The 12,763-nt window shown below is 39.7% G+C and overlaps 2 protein-coding genes across 4 annotated transcripts in view; one reads left to right on the top strand and one right to left on the bottom strand.

Annotated features, from left to right (window-relative positions):
- The window catches only part of ERBB2 (erb-b2 receptor tyrosine kinase 2), a 72,349-nt gene extending 69,229 nt beyond the window's left edge, over nt 1–3,120 (top strand). For all 3 annotated transcript variants that reach the window (XM_088143407.1, XM_088143406.1, XM_088143408.1), the window contains one exon: nt 160–3,120. In XM_088143407.1, the coding sequence (XP_087999533.1) occupies nt 160–548 (389 nt within the window). In that variant the 3' untranslated portion in view covers nt 549–3,120. The remainder of the gene's footprint in view (nt 1–159) is intronic.
- Nucleotides 3,121–5,977: 2,857 nt separating this feature from the next.
- Nucleotides 5,978–10,152, bottom strand: MIEN1 (migration and invasion enhancer 1). The gene is made up of 4 exons (XM_007433375.4): nt 9,806–10,152; nt 8,776–8,873; nt 7,133–7,209; nt 5,978–6,280 (listed from the first exon to the last, which is right to left on the bottom strand). Exons 1-4 carry the CDS (start codon nt 9,883–9,885, stop codon nt 6,197–6,199), a joined length of 339 nt encoding a protein of 112 aa, XP_007433437.1. The 5' UTR covers nt 9,886–10,152; the 3' UTR covers nt 5,978–6,196.
- Nucleotides 10,153–12,763: the final 2,611 nt, after the last annotated feature.

Raw genomic sequence — 12,763 nt, forward strand, 5'->3', positions numbered from 1 at the left:
TGGATTTGGCTGTTCTTAAAGTATGTTTCTAGCTGTTCTTAAAGTATGTTTCTAATTATGGATTTAAAAAAGGAGCCAGGAGTGCAGTTTCTTGATAAGCATGCAAGCTACTACAACTTGGATTTTGCTATTCCTATTCTTCTCTTTTTTTTCCTGTAGAGTATGTAAATCAACCAGAAAACAGCCTTCTACCCAACAAAAACCTACGACTACCGGGTTCTACACTGGAAAAGCAAAAAAGGCACATGGGCAAGAATGGGCTTACCAAGGAACCAAAGAATGCATTCTACATCAGCTTCACCAATGCAGTGGAAAATCCAGAGTACCTGACACCATGCAGTGTCCCTGTGTCCAGCCCTTTACCACAAGCCTTTGACAACCTTTATTATTGGAACCAAGAGAATCCTAAATGCAATCCAGCAGAATTCTTTGCCACCTCACTTGTTCCTCCTGCTGCTACCAATGGCTTTCCTCCAACTCCAACAGCAGAGAACCTGGAGTACCTAGGGCTGTCAGAATCAGTCACTTGTTCCAAGGACTTTGCATAAAGACTTCCTCATCACCAGTCAAATTGACTTTTACACTTAAGACAACTCAGGATACAAACCAATGAACTATCCATGCACATTGAACATGATTAAGGCCTTAATGGTCCCTTTGAGGCCCAATGGAGTTGTTTCTCTCTCACCTCCTAGCTCTTGAGGAAAGGAGATGGTGGGCAGATTTGGATCTGTTGCAATAGAGCAGCATGACTTTTCTACTGCCTCTTATTTAATACTAGCAGTAACAAGATTTTCCCTCTGCCACTATCCTAAGTTGTGCTGTTAAAAGTTTTGGGGTCCAAGTATGGATTTCTGTTTGGAAGGATTGCAAGCTGTGTTCAGTACTGGTACTCAAACATATTACTTGGCTCAGAATTATGCAACATTAAGTATATGTCTGTCACCCCAAGCATCAGATGATGGACTTCGGTTTTAAATTTAAAAAAAGGTTAAAAATCCTGCAAACTTGAAGTCTGCCCATTTCTGGGCTCTAAGACACTACATCTGTGACATTCCTCTGATTCAAGCAGCCCAGTCATTTGGGTACTTCCAGAATGGAGTGCTCTTTTACTTCTCACCACATCTCTTATCTCTGTCTTTTAATTCCTTGGGCTTCAAAATAAGAGGGTCAGACCAGTAGAAGGGACTGAAAAAGTAAAAGTTGGAATTATAGTACATTAAGAAAAGTGAGAACATTCTTACTGGAGTTCGGACTGACAGGAAAGGTGGAAAAGAGATTGTGTTAAAATAAGGGCAAAATGTGATATTTTTTGGAAACTGGCGTTATTGCTTAAACAGAATATTTTTCAACCTTAGGATGGGAATAGTATGCCCTTATAGCAGAGTAGAACAAAATAATTTATAATGTTTCAACAAAGTATCTTAGAAAAACAAACAGTTTTGCTTTGTGACAAACTAGTTCTGCTGTGGTCTTTGAAATCGCAAGAAATTTCTAGAAGAGGCAGTTGAGGAACCAAAACAAATTTATTCATAGTGTTTTAGTGATTATACATCCTAGTTCAAAGAGAGAATAAGTTTGGACTTGAAAGTAGTTGGTTTATATATATATATATATATAAAACACTAAATATATATAAATAAAATATCTTGGAAGTGCCACTTCTTAGCTTCCACCAATAAATAGAGTACAGACAAAAAGCAGCTAACATACTGTTTCAGCTAGAGAGAATAGAAGAAGCTAAGTTTCTTCATAGAAGTAATATGCCTTCTTTAACAGTGTTTTTGGAATATTTATTGTTTAAGAAACTGAAAGCTCATGTATGCCTCCAATGTATGAGAGGGCAGCAAATCATAGACTGATAGTGGGTGCTGAACGTAGCTTTCTAAGAACCTTGCCTTTAAGAAAGGATCCAGCATTGATGCAGGCAAAATGTATGCTTGAAGAGCATGGGCATGCCTTCTGAAATCTCAGGAGCCAGAGAGGTAGCTGAATATGATTGTCAGAAATTGTGGGTGAAGTTTTGGTATTTTTCATATTCATAGCCTCTTATTCTTTCTCACGCAATCAAGGCTGCAACAAAATAGAGTATAAAATTACTCAGTGTAATTTATGAAGTGACATAAAGGAACTTTTCATTAAGCACAGGTTAAAGGTGCTTAATTTTTTTTTCACTTAAAAAATTAATCAGTACATTTATGCCAGCGGTGGTCCTCTTGAAGCTGGTTACCTTTCAAATTGTACTTGCTCCGTTCTAATTGAAGTGTTTCCCCACTGAATTAACTTTAACTGTTAGTGTTATGTCTAAAATGCTGTATATAAAAATCGTTGGTATGTCTCTGCTGAAACTCTCAAAATCCCTAGGCCGTATTTCTGTGGTGTGCTGGAATGGAAGAGTAACATGTCTGAAAAGCACTAGATTAGAGAAGGTTGCTGTAAGACAGTATCTCCCATTCCATTTGTCATGATTGTAGGTCTATTTTTTTTCTAAAATCATTCTGAGTAAGTACTGTGACTATAACTAATCCCATTTCTTCCTCACTGAATCACATTTGAAAGGAAACTGGGGTAATGAAATGGAGATGCTAACGTTAGTGCACTGCTTTCTAATTGCTTTATAGGAAATAGAACAAGCGAGATTAAGAGTTTACCAGGTCTTCCCAACACTGACAAAATGTAACCACTTCCAACATGTACATACAGAGGACAAGTCTGAGGATCTGGAGAAATGCCTTTTTGTTTGATTATCCAAAATAGCTGTGTATGTCAGGAATTCTGAAAGTTGCAGATGGCGCTAGGTTGGAGAAGTATGGCTTGTTCCCTGTATATACAAAATGTCTTGGAACTGTAAATACTGTTTACAAAATGTATGGAAAGCAACAACAAAAAATCAGTACAATAGAATTTGTATGTAGTTGTTGTAAGGAATGATCAGTTTACTGTTTCTGAAGTTCACTCCATTTGCATACTATCCTGTTTTCCATTGAAACCTGTGTTTTCCAGCTGGTGCTACTTTAGATTAGTGAAAGGTATCAGCTGTCAGTGACTTTTATAAAAAAAAAATGTGTTATAAGTATTTGTATATCTGAGAAATGTATAATATAGATTTCATTTTCTATACTATTTGTCTTGAAGCTTTTTTATTATTGTTTCTTAAACTGAAATTTCTATAATTGCTAAATTCCACATACAGGTTAAAAAAAAATCTCTGGAGAAAGTCCTTCACTAAGTCTATATTGGATGGCTGCCCTTTGGCCAGATTTCAGATGCTTTTGAGGGCAGAATGGTGGGAGGATGATTCCTTTCACCCATTTCATTGAGATTTCTGTGTTTTATTTTAAGAATTATATAGAACAACTTCCTCAACCTAGAATATAGAGATTTGCCATTTTAGGATAAAAAGAGCAAGACAGTTGGTTGAACTAATATAACATAGTGGGGGTTGTGACATACTCTTGAATTAATAACTAGACCTTAACGAAAACGGCAGGTCAGTAGCTAACCTAATTATTTTTCCTACTATTTATTCTGAACGGTTTCCTCAAGATTTTATACCTTTTCCCCTGGCACAGACATTGTAAAGTGGCAGCAGGTTTCTAAAAAAGAAAGGGAAGGGAAAAACAATAACCAATGAAGGGACAGTGACAGTGAGGAACAGTAAAAATGAGACTTTGTATCTTTCAGGAAAAAGGAGGTTATGGGGCAATTGATCTCTCTTCGTTTAACCAGTGCACTGGTTCTACCCATTCAACATTTTCGTAATTAAAAAGGGCCTATAGGAACAAGGCATGTTCCTGGATGGATGGATGGATGGATGGATGGATGGATGGATGGATGGATTTCTTTATGGATTATGATTTATGGGCATAAATCAATCCAATGTTGTATTGATCATTAGAGACCAGACCTCACTATATGCATAAAAGCATTCATGTAACTATTGTTTTGGCTTTGTTTTTTTCACTTCATGCATGTGCAAAATGGCAGCTGGACTTTTGAACATGCAGAAAATACTTCTTTCAGAGTGAGATTATCAGCACAGTGAACTTGTGTTCACTTCTCATCCTTCCTCAGTTGTGGCACATTTGTCTGGCTTCATTGTGGCACCTAGCCACCTTCTTTGGAACAACTCACTGGCTTCCCCTCTCCATCTGTCTCTTTCACAGTATCAGGGAAGGGAACTCTCAGCTGGGCTGACCCAGGGAGATCCTTCGCAACCAAACAAAGAGAAACAAATACAGGTAATCTTGTGATTACGTTTCATGGTGAAACTAACCCCTGCAATTGAGACTGCCACTTTTAACAGATAGGAAAAAACTAAAGAAAATCAAACCATCTTAATATTCACATTTTCTGCATTCCAAACTTCAAAAGTTTAAATGCAGCTGAGAATCTTGCCCCACGTCATGCCTTAGAAACAGCAGTCTTACTCTCGTTTCATGCTATTTCCCAAATATGAAGAGCTTCCCTAGTTGACTGATCATCAGCACCACACAGACAACTTATTGCAAGCTTTTTAGTATCTTCCCCTTTATTATAAATTGCATTGAACAGAGGCTTAACAATTTGAGCACATAAATTAAGACTCTGGGAGCAGGAACATCACTGGTGCTTTTCACCCTCCTGCCCCAGCAAAGGATGTCAATAAGCAGGAGCACTTTCAATTACTTCTTAGAGTTACTCATAGATCCAAAATGGAAAGTAGACCATAAAAATCAGAAGTCTTGAGACAAAATAGAGCCATAATAGTAGAGTGAAAATGACAGTAAAGTTAAAACCAAATGCAATTGTATATTACTCCATTCCTACAAAATAAGCTGGGCAACATGCAGTTACTGAGTTCATAGTTTTTCTCACTCCTAGTTTCAATGTTTGCCACATGTACCGATGAGAATACTTAGTACCACAATAAGGCCATGTCATGAAATCTGTATTACTAGTATGGCAGATGTAGATCTGCTATTTAAGCAACAGTAGGTAATTTGCAAGAAAACACTTCAAATTGGACATGTACGCACTCTGATCCAACTGGAACTCTTAAAGTCTCACTGATTGAAATGGGAGAATTAAGTTTGTAATAACAGGACAATGAAAATGCTTATTTGGGGGCTGAAAAATTCAGGAAGTTTAGTTTTTAAAAATGTAATTGAACTGCAAATATAAGTCACCCATAAAATAACTTTGAAGTGGACTTCTCTGAATTACTTTAGATTTCATACTTGTTCTCAGAAAAAGTAAAACTGGCCCAGTATATAAGTATGAAAGAATTATTTTCTTTCCCAACAAATCATGTCTAGTTTGGGGATGTCTTAGTAGGATGATCATTTGAAAGTTCCAACCACTATTTAGCTCAGGCCCTACACTGCAAAAGTCCAGAGTGGTGTAGAAAAGAGATGAGCCTCAAAGTGATCCTCTCCCATGGGTAGCAACACTGTCCTCATTATCTAGACAAAACTTAACAATAAAACTAGGGAAACACTTAGTCTCTGCTTCTGGCAATGGAGTGGGATGGCAGCACTGCTGTGATTCTCGTTCACATAGTGTGGCCTGCAAGAGGTTTTTCATTCTGAAGCACTCCTTTAGGAACACTGATTCCCAGGATGTTGCTTGAAATATAAGGTCCTTGAAAACTTTCTCTGTAGCATCATTTGTATCTAGACAGGAGCATTGGGATAGACTTCTTATTAAGCTTTACTCTAGCCCTGCAGACCTCATAGTGAAGCCAGGTTGTGATACCAGCTCATTCTAACTGCTGGTGAAAGAGTATGTGGGAAAAGGAGCAGGGGAATGGCCAACATTAGAAGCTAAGGGTCTGAAAGCAGAGAAGCCAAGAGATCTTAATTCTGAAAAGAGCATGGGCGAAATATGAGGTTTCACTCCTGCCCATTCAGATGAAGTCAAAAGAAATACAACAGTTTAAGACAAAGTCCACACTAATGTCTCAAAATAAGAAAAAGGAATTCCATGGTAAACATCCTCAAGAAAAAGGTTGCTTTATTTAACAAGCCCTGTTAACCTCCCTAATATGGCTTAAGTTCTTGTTTATTTTACTTGTTTGCAAACAACCCAAATTACTTTAATGTCTGTCCTGTCCTGACATTGACCTAGCAATGGAATTAAAAGTTGGAGGCAAAAGTGGCAAGGATTCAGGGAGGGTGGGCAGGTAGAGAACATGGAGTAAATGAAGAAAGGCACACTAAAGGATGACACAAGGTGGTCGGCTCTTGGTGATTTTCTCAAGTGGCTCTCCATTGCTCGCCCTCCGAATGGCTTCAATGAGCTAGAGGGACAAAAAGGAGAAAACAAGCTCTGTGAATTTTTTTTTTCACTTCCGGAAGACTTCTGTTTGTTATTGGGTGAAAGAGGCTTAACTGTCAAAACACTCTGATGTTATTGAGCAAAATAATTTCTCTCTTCAAGAAATGCCAGGACTATATCGAAGTGTTTTACTATATAAACAGCAAAATCAAGGACAGAAAAAAATTCTCTTGTACACAGTTTCTTTCCCCATGGACCTTGAAAGTGAAGCATTTTTAACTCTGGGCCAAATTTCATGTTGTGTGAGCACATTTTCACTCCTACAATGTGACTTCCCTCCTTCCTCCTCCCTGAAGTGCCCCCCTACCTGCTCTACAGGATTCCCATCTCTCTGGAACAGGTTTGAAAGAAATGGAGGATACTGGAGGAGAGAGGGCATATTTTTTCCTGTCACATCTACAACAGCTATTCCATCCATGGGAGAGGCTAACTAGATCTAACCCTACAACAGTATGCTTTAGGAGGAAGTGAGCTACACTATTAAAATGGTGGTCCCACTTTATCTGGGTGAGACCATGAATTAAGAACACATTTTTAAAATACTATTTTACTCCTGGCATGTCTGCACAACATTTTTAAAATAATATCAGGGATGACTGTAGCTTCTAAAGCAGAGGACAGCATCATTTTCAGCATCTAAGCATTCCCCTATTTTTTTTTTTTAACTAAAACTAGTCAAATCCCTGCAATATGTTGTTGAGCTCATCTCTGAAACCTTGCATGAGAACATTAAAATCTGACTGTTACCTTAGATATTTAAGCTTTCTTCCAAAACAACTGATTCAAGGAACAGCAGGGAAAAATAAGAACTCACGTCTTTCTCATAAGGAAATCCTCCATTCTCAAGTTTGGAGAAGATCAGTTGTCCATTTATTTCTATTTCAAAGGCACCTATTAAAAAAAGGTGATGTAACATGACGACTTCTGTTCATATTCCATCTACACAGACTCAATACCTCTTTTTGTGTCACCTTTCTCAGCATCAACCCATGCAGTGACAGCAAGATTTCATAAAGTAGCTGTTCCAAGCTTCAAGCTATGTGCACATCCCTACTCAGATGTGGAAAGTTCATGTGAAAGTCCACACATCAGAAGATAACTCATCTCCCTACAGCATAATTCTTTACTGGCTATACAGTAAAGCTCAACATTCCATCAGCAGCTGGAGAGAAAGTAATGGGCAGGTGGTTTTCAAACCATATTTCTTAGAACATGGAGTTCTTTAGTCATTCACCAGGTATTTCTTAATAAGATCAGCAATGACAGGAAGAGTGGAAAGTTATTTGAACAACAGATTGGCCATTGCCACTGAGCGTTCAGATAAATGCTAAATGTGAGGGACATGCTCGGATACAGGTTCATTAGTGAAACTGAATAACTTCTTACCAAAATTTTATATGAACTTAATTATATCCAAGAACACTTCTTCCATACCTCCTAATCATCTATAACAAACAGAGGATCCAGAGGTATACAAGGGCTCTGGGATAGACAAGCTTGGGTAGAAAAGTCTTCCTCAAAACAGAAATGTTGAAGCCTACAGTATTGTGAAATGACAAATTTAATCAAAATGCAACCTATTGCTTCCAGTAACAAAACCTCAGCAGTACTAATAGAAACAAAATGTTTCTATGGCTTTAGCATGCTTGATAGACTTTTCCCATCAGTGAACTTTTTTTCTTTTAATGCCAAGGGCCACATTTCTGTAAGAGAGATCATTTGGGGACAACAGGAATACGCTAATGGGTGGGTGGCCAAAGCTGTAGGGGACTTCCCAGTTTCTTTTTCTCATCCTCTTCTGCTAATTGGAATTTTTCCCTATCCCTAATTATTACCACATATACTGGTATATAAGCCCATCCATAGACAAGCAGACCCTCAAATTTTTAAGCAAAATACCATGAAAAATGCACCACACATGGATAAGCCAACCCTCAAAATGTTGTATGTTTTAATGTTTACAATTAGCTTATTCACAGAAGGTGAGTATATACAGGATATACAGGTATTTTTAAAAAGCTGAGGGAAAAACCTACCATATATACTTGCAGGTAAGCCCATCCTCGGATAAGCTGAACCCAATTTTGGGGGTGTATTTTGGCACCTAAAATTCTCAGCTTGTCCATGAGTATATACGGTACATTAGAGGAGATTTCATGGGTGACCTAGCAAACAGGGACAAGAGAATTAATCTTTCCTTCCCTACTACCATCATCTCTCTCTTCCTCTTCCTTTAATTTACATGAATATGAATTTACATGAATAAACTCCTAGGGATGATTGTAGACTAGCTCCAAAATTCCAAGGGGTACAGCCAACCCATAGACTGGTGGTCCTCTAATGTACACGTTTATAATGCACATGTTAATTTCATAGGCACAGTGGGTTCATTCCATCATACCACAAATGAGATCTTGCTAGTTGCTTCTGCTTATTAGCATATATGTTAAATTATACCTGTGCCCCCAAGACGGGATTCAATCTCCACATCAGGGTATTCTTCTTTTACAGCATTTGCCAGCTCCAGGTAGGCAGATTCAAAGCCACAGGGCTTACTGAGAAGAGAAATTCAGTGATGGTGTCAAAGTTAAGTTGAAGATAGAATAATCTAAGAAGGGAGTGAAGTGAATGTTGGGTGGAGGCAATAAAATATTTTATTATATGTGATCATCTGCTTATTACTTTGAAGATAGCACTAAAACAATGTAGCAGTTCACAAGAGATTGACATCTATAAAGAATTCACAAAGACTGTGTACCATTTATACATCACCTTTCTGTGGAATGAGGGACTACATTCAATTTTTTTTTTTAATTACTACATAAAATATAAGAGGTCATGCTATTGTTTTGCTTACTATGTGAGCTTCTGTCATTAAATTCCAACCCATTCCAGACTCCACAAGCTACTTGCAGCTCTTTAGCTTCCGAGGTTGATAAAATTTAGATCGACTAAGTAAATCTCGTGTAAACAAATATTATCCCAACATTAAGGCCCTGGGAGAGCCGAACTAAATCCCCGTTATTTACCCTTAAAGTGAGACCTGGTTTGTGAGGTGCACGGGGAGGAATGTTATTCTGTTCGTGATACTCTGTAAAATACAACACGTGTTAAGGGTGCTGTACCATTAATAGTGTTTCTCAACCTTAACAACTTTAAAATGCGTGGATTTCAACTCCCAGAATGCTGGCTAGGGAATTCTGGGAGTTGAAGTCCACGCATCTTGAAGTTGCTGAGGTTGAGAAACGTTGCCATAAACAGTGCTGGTCCAAGGGCAAACTCAGAAAATATAAACATGGGGGAAAGGAAACACAACTGGCTGCTCCCCGGCCCGCAATAAAGCAGCTAAAGCGAAACCGGACGGGCTAAAAAAACAGATGAGAAAAACAGCAGCGCTGAACTGCTGCCTCCATAGGTGGGCGGGACTAGCCTATGCGTAGGCGTGGCCACCCCCCACAGGCACCTCCCGCCCACCTCTTTCCCTCACCAGTATTCCACGACGATGTGGACCCCTCTTCCGGTAGCGGGCGGGGCCTCCGCAGCCGGCTCCCCTGACCCGTCGCTCATCGTACCAACTCCCAGTGAGTCCGCGGACCCCTCCCAAAGCCTCCTCGTCTCAGTCGGGCCGCAGCTTCAAAAACCAGGGCTGACTTCCTGTGGTTGCTACCTCATCACAGGCAAGAAAAGTTACTTCCGGCTGTGGCGGGAGCCGAGAACTATGTGAGCTTTTAGCGACCTTGTCTGGGTCACGTGAAGCGGGCCGCGTACCGTTCTTTCGTTTCCTTCAATCTCGGATTCCAATATTTCTGCCTCGCTGCCGAGGGTTTGGGCGCCCCCTGCTGATCGTTAGCATCAAGCGCAGACCCTGTAGTCAGCTGTAGCCCCGCCCTCCAATTCTTCAGGTCGCTACCATGGAAAGACCGGAAGGGAGCAGTTCGCTTCCCTTCCGATGGCTTCCCTCGTGCGATTGCTTTGATTGCGGCTTAGTGTCTTGTGTTAAGCTGCCCATTCTGTCTATTGCGGACATGCTGAAATGTTGGCCGCCAAAGAGCCCTTCCTCTCAAATCAGGCACTGTCTGCCCACAAGCTAACCGTGCCTTGCCGTGGGAAAATGCATCAGCCAAGACGACTGGGAGTTGGTATTTTCGAGAAAGTCGAATCTGTTTCTGCTTGGATGGGAGACCTCTAGAAAATCTCAGAGGTGGAAGCTGGACTGGGAAGAAGAGAAAGTACCCAGGAAGGAGGCCATACATGGCTGTGTCCCAAAATCATAAACATTTCAGCTTGTACAGCAGGAACTGACTTTCCACCAGACCCCCCACGCCGCCCCCGGCAGCTTTTTCAAACATAGTGCCTTCCAGTTGTGCTAGACCAGTGTTTCTTAAACGTTTTTCTCTCAGGGCCCCTTCCCACTTTTAAAAATTATGGAGGACTCCATAAGCAATCTGACAGACAAAAAACAGTGAGGCAAAGTGAGAGGACACACAGTAAACCCTTAACTTTCTATCTACACCTGCTGTCTTGAGACCAGGAACTCATGAGGTGCTAGGGAATCAGTGCTGCTGGATTTGCCACCTCCACAGTCTGGATATGTCCTTCCCTCCAAATCTGGTGATGAGGCAAGGCAATTATTTTTGGAGAAAACAAACCTTTTGAGACAGGCTGCCGCTGAGTAAAGTAAGAGATAGCAAAGAGGGATTTAATCATTTTCTGCTCTTTCCAATTTAAAATAACTTCTTTGCTTCCTTTTCCATATGGGTGATAATATAGGCATAATGGTGCAATCCTGTACATTCCAGATTTTTGGGCCAACTTAACAAGTCTTGACTGGCAGGGACTTTGGGAACCTGCAGTTCAAAACATCAGGAAGGCACCAGATTTTTTATGACATGGGGCTTTTTTATTTTTCTCAATATGGCTAGGAAAAGATAAAGGGACAAGAGAAAAAAGGGTTAAACAATACTCTATCTGCTCCCCCACCCCAACATTTTGATTTTAAAAATAACAGCCAAGGTGTATATAGTGTTAAGGGAAACATACTTTTTAAAATTACAACCAGCCCCAAAGACCTACTTAACACTGTGAGGGCTGCATGCATTCTTTTATCTACAAATTGGGGGCGGGGGGGGGTAGTCAGGAAATGGGCATTGTGTGTGGAATATGATGCTTGAAAAAATTGTTTCTTACCTCAGGCCAAACTTGCATAGAAGTGTCAGACCCCTTTATCCTAAGCAGTAGCAACACTGTCCTCTGGAAAACTATTGTTACCACCTCAAGCTTTCTAGTGTTTTAGAAACATCATTACTCTTTCTTGGCTCTTGAATGATTTTGCTTCCCTGGTTTATTGGTGCAAGATTTTATTGTTGGTGTTCTGCTACAGTTATTTTATCATGTTTTATTTTTTAATTTCACTTGTTTTTACTTTGTAAAAGTAATTAAAAGTTTTTGGAAAAAGAAGTGACATAATATATTACAATGTATACATGTTTACTTACAAGTAAATCCTTGAAGTTTAATAGAATTTATTTCTCTGTAAACATGAATCTATCTACATGTTTTTTTCAATGTATAAATATATAAGTTAATCTGTAAGCCATGCAGATATGAATATACTCTGTAAATACAGCACGCTCAGGCTGGCTGGCTGAAGCTACTATGGGCAAAAATGAGGGCAGAAGTTTCAAAAGGTCAGGGAAGCCATTTTGGAATTCCAAAGTGAAACATTTGTTTTGATCTATTCCAAGCCCATAATTCACCTTCCTTTTTTTATTTTAAGCTCCTTATCCTGCCAGTGACTAAAATTAATGCACTGATTGATTATGTGCCACTGAGTCATATTCTAACTAATTAATGCATTAGAGGTTAGCTGGTTTAGTTAGCTAAATTGGAATAAGGCAAAGTTGTTGATTCTAGGGGCCATATTTCAAAATTGAGGATAAATAATGGGAGGCTAGTACATTTTGGTTCCAGCAGAATGCTTTCTTTCCCTGTGGATCCATGAGCAACTTCCTCTATCAAAGTTCACTCAGAAAGAGCAACATTCAGCTGTACTTTGTGCAAGAACTGTCCTAGCACCTCCCAGACAAAGCTGAGAGATAAAACAGAACTTTTCTTGTTAAAAGTTTACATGCTGAGACCTACCACATTTCCCACTACAAATGTTGTTAGTTGAAACAGCTCACCCATGCAGTTCTGTGACTTCAGATGGTCTTCTAGGTTTGACCAGAGAAGCCTAAGGATTTCTCTACAATTGGTTGGATAACTTTTGAACAGCTTAAAGGCTGAGTTTGCAAGGAAATCCTTCCTTTTTTCCCTGTCCCCCCCTCCCCCCGCCCTTTAATCTCCTATTGGCTAGACTTGGCCTGGCCTGCCTTTGTTTCCAGAATGCCAGAAATAGCTTGACACCATGTGGCGTTTGAGTCACTCAGTATCTCCAGATGATTTC

Source organism: Python bivittatus, unplaced genomic scaffold (genome assembly GCF_059951505.1).
Source record: "Python bivittatus isolate LINGU-HERP-01145 unplaced genomic scaffold, Pbiv_v1 ctg000410_np1212, whole genome shotgun sequence".
Taxonomy (NCBI): domain Eukaryota; kingdom Metazoa; phylum Chordata; class Lepidosauria; order Squamata; family Pythonidae; genus Python; species Python bivittatus.